We start from the raw sequence: 15440 nt of genomic DNA on the forward strand, positions 1-15440 counted from the left end.
TAAAAGGCACATAAAATGAAATTAAATCACTTATGTAAAACACAATGCCTTTCACCACACTAATATGTGTAATATGTGTAATAATGTAATGATAATGTCACAAAACTAATAAAATTAATAAAAAAAGTATCATAGTTAATGGAACTTTAATAAAACATGATTCTCCAGAGTGCTAGCCGAACTCACAACACAATAAAACGCACGCCAACCACTGCACAAACATGTTCACCAAGAATAATACAAGAAAATAGATAAAGAAGCATTAATTACACTCATGAGTAAATTATTGTTAAATTAATTTAATTAATGTTTTAGCAAAAACTTCCTCCTTCCTATCACGGCATTTTAATGAAGTACTTTGTATATTATTCAATATATTGACAGCAGAGTGGAAATTACTTATAACATAACACATAAAGAAGACACAACTTATGTTAAAAACCGCGACTTCGCGCTTAAACCACCGCAAGAAAATAAAATGTCATGCACACTTCAAAATAAACAGAGTTTCACGGCAAAGTTGCACAATCCCAAACTGTTTATAGCCTAACCGTATTTTATAATGGACCTTATATTGCATTTAACATAAATTTCGACAAGCATGAAATACTATTACAGCTCAAATAGATTGTTCCAATGTTTGTGAACTTATATGGCTGAGTTATGAAACGCCGGCCAGATGTCCTCCAAGTATAAGATAATTGTTTTAAACAAAGTTCATTAGTACCATACGTAACACTGTATTATATTTTAGCTTATAAGGATATATCTGTCGCAGGAATATTTTTAAAACCGTGATATTACAATTTCACTAGATACGTTATAATTTAAATTATAACGTATTTCTATTCAAATTATATTAAATTAATATTGTAAATCGACTTCATTTCTTACAAGCAACCGCCTGGTTTTTGGTGATATTGTAATCTCAAGGGGTCATAGCAAGGCTAGTAATCCGACTGCATTATTATACATATTTTTGAGATCTTTAATATAATGAAACTGTAAAATAAACAATGCACAAACCCAAACGTAATTGCTAACTGGGTATCAACGCAAGTAAAAAAATCCCCGCCATATCGTACGTTTCATTCAAGATGACTATAAACAGTATAAGTAACTAGATGATGTTTTACATTACTCACTAATTATGTCCTTGGCCATAAAATACACTAGCACAATTGCTAAAATGATTTCGTAGATTTCACAATGATTCATCAATAATTATCTTTAGTATTTATTTCAGTGATTACAGTGTTTATTATTAGTTTAACTTATTATGACATCCATGTCTATGAATAAGAGTCTAAACTAAAAGAATTGAGTGTAGATGTGTTCTATTAATCTTTAGATTGTCAAAAATCGTTAAGGCTGATAACTGACAAATATTACGAATTATTATTCCATTTTAACATTCCCTTATATTTGTATATTTCTATGAAAAATAACTAATAACTTTAACAAAACCAGCAGCGCCCCGCGGTTTCACCCGCGTAAGTCCGTATCCCGTAGGAGTATCGGGATAAAACTTGCCTATATGTTATTCCAGTTGTCCAGCTGTCTTGATACTAAATTTCATTGTAATCGGTTCAGCACTTTTTACGTGAAAGAGCAACAAATACACACACATCCTTACAAATTTTCGCATTGATAATATTAGTAGGAAGTAGGATTATTGATCACCCTCATAGATCGACTATTGAACCACTTACGGCCGGTTTCAACATTAGATCTGGTTCCAATATCTTCAGATTAGGATTGATAGTTCTACATCGCATCCTTATTTTAATGTATAGGATCGCGAAGCGATCGAAATTTACTATGATTTCAAAAAAACGTCATCTTTTATCCACAGAGTATGGATTAGAGTTCGTGTATGAAAATCAGAACTAGTTGCAAAATAAATGCATTGATAATTATACAGATAAACATTATGCCAGATCAAATCAGATTTAATGTAAATCATACTTATCAATTGTAAAGGAATTTGCTATTATTTTACCGGCATATTAATATTAATTCTACCAAATTATTTATTTCTACCATTTTATACCTAATATTTTTTATCTATGTAATTTAAAATTATTGTTAATTACCGACGTTCCCAAAAACTAAGGATGTTTTCAGTTCGATTTCATTTTTTCTTACTTAAACTCAACTGATTTAAGTGATTATTTCATATCTGATATGAAATTGTTATCAATTTCTCCCATTTTAGAATCTGGAGTGATACTTCCAATCATAAGAAATAAAAAATTACTGTTGAATATTACAATTTCCATGTATGATTGAATATCCCAATGACATGGAATACATCGATATTACTAAAATCATAGCAATAACATTGAAATGGTATGTCCGCTAATTAGGGATTATCGTGTTCTAGAATCACGATGTACGAGCAACACCTTATTAATAATAACATTTAATGGTCAATACATGAAATAAAACCACGATTTTTATAAAATATAATGAATTACTTACACCACATCAGCACTCTAGTTTATTTAACCATATCAAATGAATTACCATAACTAATTGCAAAAACAAGTCCAATGTGAGGTGATATACCTATATATATACAATATGGGAAGGTATTATCTATTTAATTGCTACTTAAGATCATACCTTACATGATACAAAAACTACAATACGAATTCATATCTTCATCTTATTTGGTTTAAAGTTTCACTACACGTAATGCACTCATAAATGTGTTATTAAAACAAGAGATCAGTACCGATTTCTATAACTTACGAAACCTTATCCGCTTTATGAAAGAAGTGGAACATTAATATGCATAATTCAAGGAAGTAAAACGTAATAATTTTATTACTCAGGGTAACGTACTGACAACAAAGCTCAAGATTACTTTCTACAAATAAGACATCGGGTTCAGTCACGAGACTGTAGGACGCCCAAAATGCAATCTAGCAAAAACCCGTTCACAGAATTATCAGTTTCAAGCCTTACCAATAAGAACCAAATTCCTATGAAGATATTTGCTAAATAGAGAATGGTATATGCATAGATACAATTGAAAATATCAGCCTTTGCTGTGCTAATTCCGTGCGAGCAGACACCACCGCAATACAAACCATTTCACAACAAAATACCACAAACGCATTGATCAACACCAGCCGAGCCAATAATTAGTGTCCACGAATTGATCCGTTAATGACCAAAATCCTAATCATTCTAGCAATTCTAACATCTGATTTAATAATAATGTCTAGAATAATGATGTTAATTTTCAAAGTTATTCAAGTATGAAGGCCGAAGTGTATACATAAGGTTTAGGTCCTATCATCAAATTATGTAATAAACAAATTCGAATAATTATTGATTTTGCCTGTTTGCAGATAGTATGTATATAATAACTACATACGTAATTAGTACGTAGATATTTTGTATGTGATCAAAGTTAACCTGTGACCGCTCATTAAAAGGCTTGTATGACTTAATGAGAAGCTCCTGGACTTCCTATTCCATGTTATTTACAAAACAAAAAAATAAAAAAATAGCTACTTTGGATATTAAGATATAAATCTTCACGAATCCCGCTATAGAAGGGCTTTTTGCTGATGGATACATATATAATAGAAGTGACACTACCTCATCAATTAATATTCTCGAGATTTCATCTTAGAATTTAATTAGAATTTCGAGAAATTATAGCATTAGTTAGTTATTTCATCGATATCTTTGTGTGGAAGATTAGACGTGATAAAATTATATTATATTTTAAAAGGCCCATGAAGTTGCATCACTTAATAAAATATGCATTGCACCTACTTCCTTTATGTCGTCCTGTTATATATCTATCAGCTATCAACGTGTAAGATTTATGAGATTATAAAGTTATTATTTTACCAAGAGATGTATAAGAGGTAGGTATTGTTATTGGCAACTACGTGTACATAAGTATATTATGTACTTTTAACTAAATCGCATCATTCCTTAAAAAATACATGTTTCAAAGGATTTTTCTAAAAGTTTCGATCTAGGCTGAAAGGCAAAATTGTATGCACATTGCCTTTGGCCCATCCATTAATTAAGTTCTATATAACATTTCATTTTTAGGGTTCCGTAACCAAAGGGACACGTGGCCTTACAGAACTATCGCTAAGATTTCACTGTCCGTCTCAGCCTGTACGTTTATCACCATGATAGCAATACATTAAGACATTTGAAATTTGCAGGAATTGTGTATTTCTGTTGTAAAAAAGTTGTAGCTTATTTGTACTTAACTTAACGACACGAGTCCTACTCGCACTTGACCGATTTTTATAAACATTACATACTATTAAAGCAATATTTTTCCATCCTGATTCCCACATTTCATCTGAACCGTGCCGGTTTCCACAGAACTGCAGTAAACGAGATAATCAGATTTTAAAGCAAGATAATAGGTACTGTATTTTGTAAAAGATTCACGTACATTCATTTCTAAAATAAAGCACATTAAATGTAGCAGCAGAAATTTATTACAGTGTGCTTAAAGTTACTTTGTGTGTATTAGGCAAAAGTTTAAGATATACACACACACATACCAAATTTTAGTTTTCTTGTGACGTCAAATATCAAAACATATAATACAGCTATACTTTCATAAACAAGGAAACAATACAATCTTCACAAGGTATGCACCCGAGTTCTGTTCATTTTATTATACACTAAAGCACTTCTTCTAATGGCCGGAGATCACTCCGCAAAGCTATTAAAACAATAAACTTTTGCCAGCGATAGAATACCTTTGAGCTTTGCAATCTTAAAATGCATTTACTGCACGCACTTATTTTCGTTCATTCAGAGGTTCGTTCTATTTAAGAAGTTCATCACAATAAGTAAATGTCAAATTGAATAAAATAATTTAGTTAATTAGCATATGTAGTTAGTACATAAACATAAACATAAAACGTAGACAGTCAACTTGTCTTAAGATAAAAATTGGTTTAATAATATTAACTTTCGTTTTGTATGTACGTTTTTATTGAGGTCTCGCGTTATACCGGTACCTCCAGTAAATTTACTAAGGTTTACAAAAGCACGAACCTATTTATTACCTCCTAAATATCATGTCAACCGTTCGCTTCAATTCGGTCATTACTCATAACCACATCTGTCAAATATTGGAAGCGTGGAAATATAATTATCATTCAGCTAACTTCGACGATTGGATCGAGTACTTAAAATTGATTGCTGTATGTCTAGTTCTCCTCTTAGAATAATGTCGTTATGAATGATTTCACTCGCCAACTGTTTTTTAAAATACTAGCGAAGAAATTGTATCGTTGCTGTTTGAATAATCGCTTCTTTTACTTCACTGTAATTAATTTAAAAATGGTACATTTGTGATTTACTTTTAGGATGAGAATAGATATAACTAACCTTCACATAACAACTACGTCTCGCTTTTGAATCTGCCCCATTTCTAGACATGAATGTATACAAATTACGTTATTTAATTGACACGTAAATAATTCAAAAATTGTATAAAGTAATCCTAAACTGTAGTTTATTATTACTATAAACGTATACTTCTTACGTTTTTTTCTCGAAGCTTTCATGTCCAACATCAATTTGCAGCGGAAATTTCAAAGTAATAGAAGAAACCGAATGGGCTGTAAAAAACACGAGAGCACACATAACGAGGTATAAACATAGCATATACATCGGCTAGAGCATAGAGCCTAGACTCGAGATAAAAGTCTGCCTTTAGCTCCGCACCACGCGTTCGAGCGATAAATAGACTTCCTTTAAAGCCATAATTTAAATGGAACGCTAACAGCTTCTTTCACTCCATTCATGAATATTTTTAATAGAATAATCAATTGCGGCGTTGGAAACGAATCCTGTGTTTACTAATAAATACGGATTTTTTTAGTATGGCTTTTATTTCTTATGTTCATTTCTTGACTTAAACACACACTAAAACTGCTGTTACAAAACATATCAACTGTTTGAAATTACGCATCTAAAATTTTAGATTCATATTGATCATTCTGATAAACATTTTCTTATTTTACGTGATAATGACACAGATAGGTAAATACAGATGGGTAAAGATGTACTTTAAAATAGGTTAATTAAATGTTTCGCAATAAATTTGAAAGGTGAAAGGTGCTTGTATAATTAAATAAAGTAATTTACAAACAACAATGCGTTCATTCGGCTTCATTACCATTACAATAAATACAATCTCATTTTATTTTCAACACCGTGCACCTAGTCAAAATATTCTACTCATATGCTAATATGAGGAAGCGGGCCCTGAGGTAAATTTATGCATATTTTTGTTAAGACAATTTCAAATCTTTTTAATATATTTTACTTTTTTCTGTAAAGAAAATTTTAACTCTTATATTTTTTTTTTATTAATTATTGACATGATTTGTACTTGAAATACATTGCCCTATAATGCACTCAAAGTCAATCAAGGGTATTTTTTCAAACAAATGTCTATCGGATCATTGAAAAAAATAATCTTCTAAGAATATGGTTTTCACTCTCCGTATCGAAAGCAAACGTGTATAATCCAATAAGACAATACAAATACGTTTTCATTGAATTCCGTTTTCTTTCTTCATAAATCAACGTTAATTTCATTACATCAATGTGTTTTTATCCTTTATTTAGAACAAATCGTGTTATGAAAATTATAAATGCAAAACGCATCTATTATTATTAAACACATTTCTAAATGAACTATTTTATTAAATCGAGAACACTCGTAGCATAAGTATTTTTCCTAGTGAGTGATGAGTGTCTTTCCTTATAAACATGTAGGTTCGTATGTGTCATCAAATATATAATCAAAGCTGCATACCAAAACTGAGATAAGTGTAGATATAATAGATAGCTACAAATACTTGTTTAAAATAATTCAATTTAGCTCAGGCATTGTTATTTTTACTGCCATAAAGCTCTTTGTGGCAACGATAACTTCATTATATCTTTCTTATGCGTGCGTTGTTATACCCAGGACTGTTTATGCGTAAATACTTAATATGCATAATTTTATAGCCTCATCCAATAGTTTATCTAGATCGCTTATGTATTCATTATTATAAATGGTGTTCCGCATTGTGAATACAATTCCTCAATAAATTTAGAAGTATTACGTACTTCAAAGCTTTGACAACAAAGGGGTAGGTATATTATTATTAACTATAATTTTTATGACCTCAGCTTCTCCGGGTTTCTTTAAATAAATACCTCCTTATTGTATATGTTATTTACGAAGAAGTATATTGTACATGCGTTCCATAAATTAAATTTCTATTTATAATTCAGTTTAAGACCTTTACGAAGAACTGAGTTACGAAATTAATTATTTTGTGTAAGTGTCTCGAACTTAATGCATATTCTGTTCATAGTTAGACCTTATAAAGCAGCAAAATTATAACAGAGTAACTTTATAACCTTAAAATAATTTACAACGAAATTAACAATGGGTACTACAACAGAGACTTGACGCTTTACAATAAAAATATTTTAGCGCTACACGAAAGCTCTTACTGCTTAATTGGTACAGTAAAGTTGTTGAAGTAAAAACACAATGACTATAACAAAGCTAGTGATAAACAATGGTAAATTTTGTAAAATGTTTCTATAGAAACGAGACTATATTGATAATCTTTAAAAAAGAAAAACTTATCTATTTAAGTATACTTCGTTATAATATGTCCTAATAGAAAACTAAAAAGTTTGCGTTTCTTTGAACGCAAATTTTAGAAAAGGTTTGAATTAAAAGGTAATTTTTGTATGGAATAGTCCATTTATTGAGGAAGTCAAGGAAAAGAAACCGCGGAGCGCAGCAAGTGTTTCATAAAGTCACGTCGCTAATTAAAGCCTCCTTATATAGTTGTATAACGTATTCTTAATCAATTCGATTTTTCATCTAATCTTTATATATAAATATGTATATTGAATAACATAACCTGAAAATTTGAACATATTAATGTCCCAAGTTGACTTTCCAATCTATACTACCAATGATCTCATTGCCCATGATTCTCATTTAGTTCACTCCAAAACCAGGAATAAATAATAACTGTATTATAAAACAAGGAAGATGATACTAATAGCGGTATTCCTGGTCCAGAACATAACATCGGTTATTTCATACGGCCTCACAAGTTCATTGGCAACGCATCCATTATGACCTTTCAGGTATTTCCCGGTTCGCATGAGATATTCACCTCGAGCAACGAATTATTGTGCCGAAACAGTGCGGACGATTATAAGAAATAGTATCATTGTTTTGTGAAAGAAATAGTGATACATTTTCAAAAAAAAGTACGGAATTCATTAATATATAATTTGTAGTTAATCCATTCTTCAAAATCGTTTAAAAATCGCAAATATTCTTTGCCGTGAGGATTCTTATTTTCATATTGCAAATATTATAACAAATAGTTATTTCATGCCCTTTTTATACATTATGGTAAGAGAGAGAAAACTTAATTTTAAGACAAAAATTATAAGAGCCATTTAGGTGACTACATACATGTGTAGGAATAAGATGTTTTGATGAAGTTTTCTTAATTGTTGTTCTAATAAATAATGACTTTGATAAAATTAATTTCTGTACACACTGCTCGAACCCCTAAACCCTTACATAACAGATCACGCGGAAAAACATATTATCACTCATTGCCAAATGAATTTTTGCGTCAATCATCTTAACGGCCTTAGGCTATAATCGATGAATTCACTTCGAGGCTATTACAGGAGTGGTTTTATATAAAAACTGTATGCATTATAATGTGCCAATTATGTTTCATAAGGTTTGGCATAGCTATTATTTACTTAGACGTTGTTGTTTCTCAAATAATTAAATAGTTATCTTTAGGATAAAACACAATAAATACAATAAAAATATACGACATTAACCTAAACCACTGGCGATAGGTTGAGGCCTAAATTACTAATGTAGAGAACGGGAATTAACAACAAACTAAGTCATTCACATGGTTAGGTTATTAGTATCGCAAAATAGCTTAGATTAGACATTTGTTTTCTTTATTTATAAAACAATATGCATGTGTGTAGAAGTTGTCGTGTGCTGGTTTAGTAATAGTCTAACAGGCACTGCGACTACTATAAAAAATATTGAATCGCTCGTTTTATGGCGGCGTCTAATATTCTGACTTTAGTCAAATATTATGGTTAATTGAAGTCAATGCCGCCCTGAGTTGAGGACAATATTCACGAGTCTGAATCATCCGTAAACAGATATTTATTTTCAATCCGCCATTTAACTAGAAATGGTCATTCATCTTCCTAGTATTGTATGCGGTGTTTCCCGCATTCCAGCAGACCGCGACACTCAATCTTTGTGGTACGTAGTCTCTCACTTAGAGTACTATATTATAAAGCTGAAGAGTTTGTTTGTTTGAACGCACTAATCTCAAGAACTACTGGTCCGATTTGAAAGAGTTTTTCAGTGTTAGATAGCCCATTTATTGGAAGGCTATAGGCTATATATATTCCACGAACGAAGCCGGTGTGGACTGTGGACAGCTAGTTCCATCTAAAGAGGTAATAATAGTCAATATACGGCACTCAGCCTTCCACATTCAAACCATATTTAGCATACTTTTCAATACCTTTGATAATAGTTTTGGAGTCGCACACATTTGCATTTGTGAGGTCCCGTGTGCCCTTGTGAAACAAATGCACTATACTATGTTAATAGTATTACCGAGTCTTACATCTACTCCTTGCATTACATGATCGCATTTCTTTACGAACAAGTAGCCTTATATTCTGTGTCCTGCCATACAGAGATATATTTGAAATGTATTTAACTGAAGACACTTCATATCCTCCTCGTTACGCCACTATATTTGCATGCTTAATATAAAAAAAAAACATTATATTACTTACTAGCTGCGCCCCGCGGTTTCACCCGCGTAAGTTCATATCCCGAAGGAATATTGGGGATAAAAAGTTGTTATATGTTATTCCAGTTTTCCATTTATCTACGTACCAAATTTCATTGCAACCGGTTCAGTAGTTTTTGCGTGAAAGAGCAACAAACACACACATCCTTACAAACTTTCGCATTTATAATATTTGTATGATAGTAGGATAGGATAGGATAGGATTTTAATCTTTTAGTGTGTCCCAAATTCAGTGAATGTTTATGTTATTAGTATAGAATAGTCCCAAAGCGTACAACGATGTTTCTATTCCCACTAGAAGTTAATGAAACATACCTAAACATCATTTAAAAGTAAATACATACATAAACACATGGACACACGGATGCTGGGAAAAAACAATTTCAGGGTATAGAATCTAGAACCTACTACGCAAATGTTCGCGTCATCAACTACTGCGCCAATGCGGTCATTAATTTTTGACCGCCAGCACGTTGAAAGTTATCTCTAAACGCTTTTTTAATTATTTATTTTTAATGCTTTATTCTATAAATTTAAATAAGCTCTATTGTTAATTAAACATTATACAAAGTAATATTATGAACAAAAGAAGGCCTTAATGCTGCACGGCAATCTATGACAGACAACGTTGGGTAGTAATTTACTTTAGACACATAGAAAATTGAACTAATAATAATTTAATGTAAGGTTTATTACATTCAATTATTGTATTAATCTATCTATCTATACTGTAATAAAAATGGTCGGCGTCAAATTCTGTACATTGAAGATATTTTTTTTGTGGGGCGTTTCATTGATACTGAAGTATAAAATGAATTAAAAAAAATTTTGTCTATCTGTATCTCGATTAAGAATCACGCAAGAACGGCTGAACAGATATTGATGAGACTTGGTAAGGTTATAGCACAGTGATAAATCACCTAATCGGTTTTCCTTTTTCCTATAAATATGCCTAAAATGGTTTTAAACAAATAAATAATTAATCTAACGACAACATACAGTAGTGTTATAACCGCTAAAATTGCAACAAGGAGAACACTATAGACATCTAGTAGTGAACGCTGGAACCACGTGCTACTTTTGGACGGCAAAGATGGCGGCGCTGTACGATGGCGCGCTACATACTCCGTCCAATAGATGGCGCTCTCTAACACATCCATTGGTCTATCGTGCCATAATTTTGAGACAGAGCGCGCGCTTTTCTGCATCCTAAAACATTTGTATGTGATTAATTTAAAAATAAGCTGGTATATAGATAGATGCACAATATGTTTCAGGTTAAGAGACATATGCTCTTACAAAATACAAACCTCACTCTCGTCTATCAAACCATCATTACTTAAAATATGAGAGTGATTTATTATAATTTTTATGCCATTTGATCAGCAAACTTATAAGCTATTTTTTATAGGAACGAAGACAAACTGTGCACGATCCGTTACTGGCGAGTGCAACAAAATACGACTTGTTATTATCGCCCAATATAATAAAAGGATAATCAAGATGAGAATACTTCCTCGATCGTGGGGATTACCATGACGTCTTAAAGCAGTACCTTCTATTTAATAATTCCAGTGTGGGAAAGTGATCACTCTAGACGACCTATATAGCTCTGTCTTCTTCCCACACTGGAATTAGTACTGCTTACGTTACGGTAACCCCCCTGAGCATGATACAAAACAATAGATGATTACTTAAAAACATTATTAATTCGAGATATCACTACTTTTGAAATAAATACTTACTTTTCCGATGTCAAATATTCAATCGAGTCTTTCAAAGTATCCGCATTGACATGGTCAAAGTAAAGAATACTTCCCAATCCAGAGTTTTCGATGGCCGCAGCGTTAGAGAATTGATCGCCAAAGAATGGTATTGCTAACAATGGCTTTCCACAATGTGCCGCTTCGGAGAGACTGAGCATACCCCCATGTGAGACGAAAGCCAGGACTTTTGTGTGACCTAAAATAATTAAGTGCGAATCAAGCATAATGGATTGGCGCGATGCCCGATCCCTTGATTACTAAGGGTCCTTTTATATGAAAAGATTCCTCGACTACAAAGTTTTGAAGAGCTTTAACCAAGGATCTTCATTTATCCACTATTATCCATTCCATTTACGCAAAATTCATTGTAGCCAAGTTTGTTTTAAGGGAGTAAATTTGATTTTTAGCTTATCATATAACAAATAATGTTTAGATTTAGGTTAAAGTTTTTGTTTCCCAAGTTTGCATATCTAATTAAAAGCCAGACAGTTTTTTATAACCTGACTAAATTACCTGTTCAAGTATTTACTTATTACCATTAGAGGTTTTATTTACCTAATTTTCCCTTAAGTTCCTACTTTCTCAACCACCTCAGTATGAGGAAAACGGAGATTTTCGAATTTATCCCAGACCAAAGGACAAATTTACCTCATAAACCTACGATTTATAAGCTATGTAAAGATTCTTAAGCCATATTTAAATCCATATTATTATTTTTCACGCATGACAAGCACGCTAGCAATGGTATAAAACCGGTTGCGTAGTACAGTTAAGCTTACGCCTATATAGAGATGTATCTACAAGTATAATAATGAAGAATGTTAGGAAATATCGGTTAAACCATTCATAGATATCTGTGATGATCATAGAAATATCTTATACAACCGCTTGGCGCGCGCCGCTGTGCTCGCGTGCTGTCTGTTAACTGAGGATAAAAAACTTATAATCTATGTTTCACGGAAAAGACAAAAGATTCCATCACCTTCCACACACTATTCCTTCTATCGAATCATTACTTTTTTTACTTAGTTATTCAAATAAATGTCAACAATTGTTAAAAAAAACATAAAATCAGATTTTCCTCTCTATATATTTAGTTGTCTTTGAACCATTTACTCATACTTGGTCATATTTTTATTATATTTCATTTGGGCTATTAGGTAATCCATCTGAATATAATATATATTAAACCTACTCGATTATCGAATACTACATGTACCTCACACTCATTTTTAATCTACAACATATGATTATATAATATTAATATAATAATTTCATTTTTACGTGAAGTTGATAAAACTAGTATACGTCTTTCAATAATCAGCTTATACATTGATGCGAGCAGAATATCATATTAATATTTTTCCGCATACGATAAGTGTTGTAAAAGTTCATGTTAGCGTCTCCCCGTGACCACACTCGCTGTATATAATTAATAAATCGCGTTTAAAATACGTTTAAAAGTCTATAATTACTAAAAAAGTTCATGTTAGATTTTACCTGATCCAGAGTCTTTTGCATTACCATGTCATACCTACTACACTTCTATCAAGAATATGTCAAGCTTCTAATAATAAGGGTAGGAGTACACTTTTATGTAAAAGGAAAATCTTTGAAGCAAACATATTTTTGATACGGTACTATTACCATATTTGTTTTTCGCATCGAAATCAAAGCAAGGCCAGATCTTAGATGTTAGGATCTTGTATATACTTACACAAGATATCACGCTGAGGAAACCAAGGGCGAGTCAATATGTTCTTGTAATCCTCGTTTAACGTAACGTTCTCCAATTTCCATAGAACTTTCTGTGGCACTCGTTTGAAAGCATCTAAAAACTGCTGCATTTTTTCTGCACTCATAGTACTGGCTCTTAAATTAGATCCAAAACTTACATAAATCACGCCATGTTTGGCGGATGCTAGGAATTTTTCTAAGTCCTGTAATAATTCAGATATCTAAATTATTAAATTCATTGGGGGATTATATGAGATTATCCAGCCAAATCAAGGTATAGAAAAGTTATATATGATGATAACAATATAAGAATCTTATCTGCGAATGGAAAAAAAAACAAAATTAACTTAACTAACTGTGTCTTTTAAATACCAGGAAATGCATTTAACGGCCTTAATGCGCTGAAGTAATTTACTAGTGGAGTTACAATACTAGTAATTAATTAAATATATTCTGTTCAAATAGAATTGGAGATAGACTGAATATGTATACATGTTTTCATATTAACAACTTGCCTGTGGAATTGGTTTGGATTTATCTATATGCATACCCCCGATTTCCAGAACTTGGGGCGAAAGTAGCCGAGCACCAGTCACAGAATAATGCTGATAGGCAAACATCATCTTCATTCTTTCTTTTGCAACATTTTCCATATCAAGGGAAACATCCGGGAGATATTTATTGAAAACTTTGTATACATTATTATGAACCAATCGCTGTGCAAGATACGTTATGTAGTAGTCCGCCAAAAAAGCTTCCACCTTATCGTACAAAGAAGGATTCGGCCCTGCTCGAGAAAAATAGTACGCATCAGACGAAAAGTCGAATGGAATACCAAGACGATAATAAGCCCAGGGTAGTAAAGTATGCGACGTGATTCCAATAATTGGCGCATCGTATAGAGCAGCTGCAAAAGCAAGCCCACAATCGCTCATAAATTGTTCAACAAATATAACATCAATCGTTTGTTTCTTAGCTAGGAAATCTTGAACATTCTTATTTGTGAATAAGTTTTCACAGTCTTCTATCGTACCAGGTATAGTAAGCACAAAATGACGGTATAAATTGAGTAAATGTACGTAATTCGAACTTATCGGTTCATAATCAGACATCGGTGGCATCGTCTTTCTCCTGCCTCTATTTAGCGATAGATCTACAAAGGTCATGTTCGGTGGCGGATTTTGTTCCAAGTAGTTGTTCATGACCGTAACAGAGTGACCTCTGGACGCCAATTGTCGGAAAAGTCTTTCGAAGGCCATATAGTGGCTTTTGAGTGGTAGAGTCACTATTACGAGCACGTTTAGCGCGGTAGCATAGTTTAATACTTGAATAAGAGTCAAAGTAAAAAATAAAAAAACGAAGACCTTTCGCGGAATCATTATTCGCACGCGGTTTAGGGTCAACGCACTCAAGTGGCGTTGAATCACAAGTCACACTCGGACGAGGGCCTATAACCAACTGATTCATTAAAAAGCTAAGCTCCGTTCAGTAACAGTCCAACGTAAAATAATTAATTACTTGATACGCTTTAATGTTTGTTGTTTGTACAGTCAATATTGATAAAGCAATTTGTAAAGTAAATAGAATAATGTGAATCGCAACTATTTAAATGTATTTAAGTATAATTTATAGTTATACACGAAGAGATAGGTATTATAATATTTCAAACGAACTATCCGGTTCCGCTATACGCGAACAATACATAATGTATCTGCATGTGTTATTGTTTAGTCATGAGGAAAACGTAACCGAAACGTTTGCGTAAATATTAATTAATCTTAAATTATTGTCAATACACATTGGACTGCATTAATTTCAAATCACTTATGTTTAATGTGTACTTTGCACATTTGTTTTTCAACAAAAGTAAAACTAAATAAAATACGCCTACAATAATAATAGCCTCTCACTAGGTGAAGATGCAACTTTCTTATGGCGAAAGAATTTTTAGCATCTAGGCTTCTAGACGTTAAAAATTATATTATATATATATATATAGGTTTCGATACTGTACTTAACAATCAAT

At 32.2% G+C, this 15440-nt stretch overlaps 1 protein-coding gene across 1 annotated transcript; it reads right to left on the reverse strand.

The window, feature by feature from the left end:
• Positions 1–10458: 10458 nt before the first annotated feature.
• On the reverse strand, positions 10459–14868 carry LOC119835263 (UDP-glycosyltransferase UGT5-like). Its single transcript, XM_038359985.1, has 4 exons — positions 13930–14868; positions 13395–13617; positions 11657–11873; positions 10459–11120 (listed from the first exon to the last, which is right to left on the reverse strand). The coding sequence occupies exons 1-4, from the start codon at positions 14791–14793 to the stop codon at positions 10832–10834; spliced, it is 1593 nt and encodes a 530-aa protein (XP_038215913.1). The 5' UTR covers positions 14794–14868; the 3' UTR covers positions 10459–10831.
• Between the last annotated feature and the right edge of the window lie 572 nt (positions 14869–15440).

The sequence above is a fragment of the Zerene cesonia genome, chromosome 20 (assembly GCF_012273895.1).
Source record: "Zerene cesonia ecotype Mississippi chromosome 20, Zerene_cesonia_1.1, whole genome shotgun sequence".
NCBI lineage: Eukaryota > Metazoa > Arthropoda > Insecta > Lepidoptera > Pieridae > Zerene > Zerene cesonia.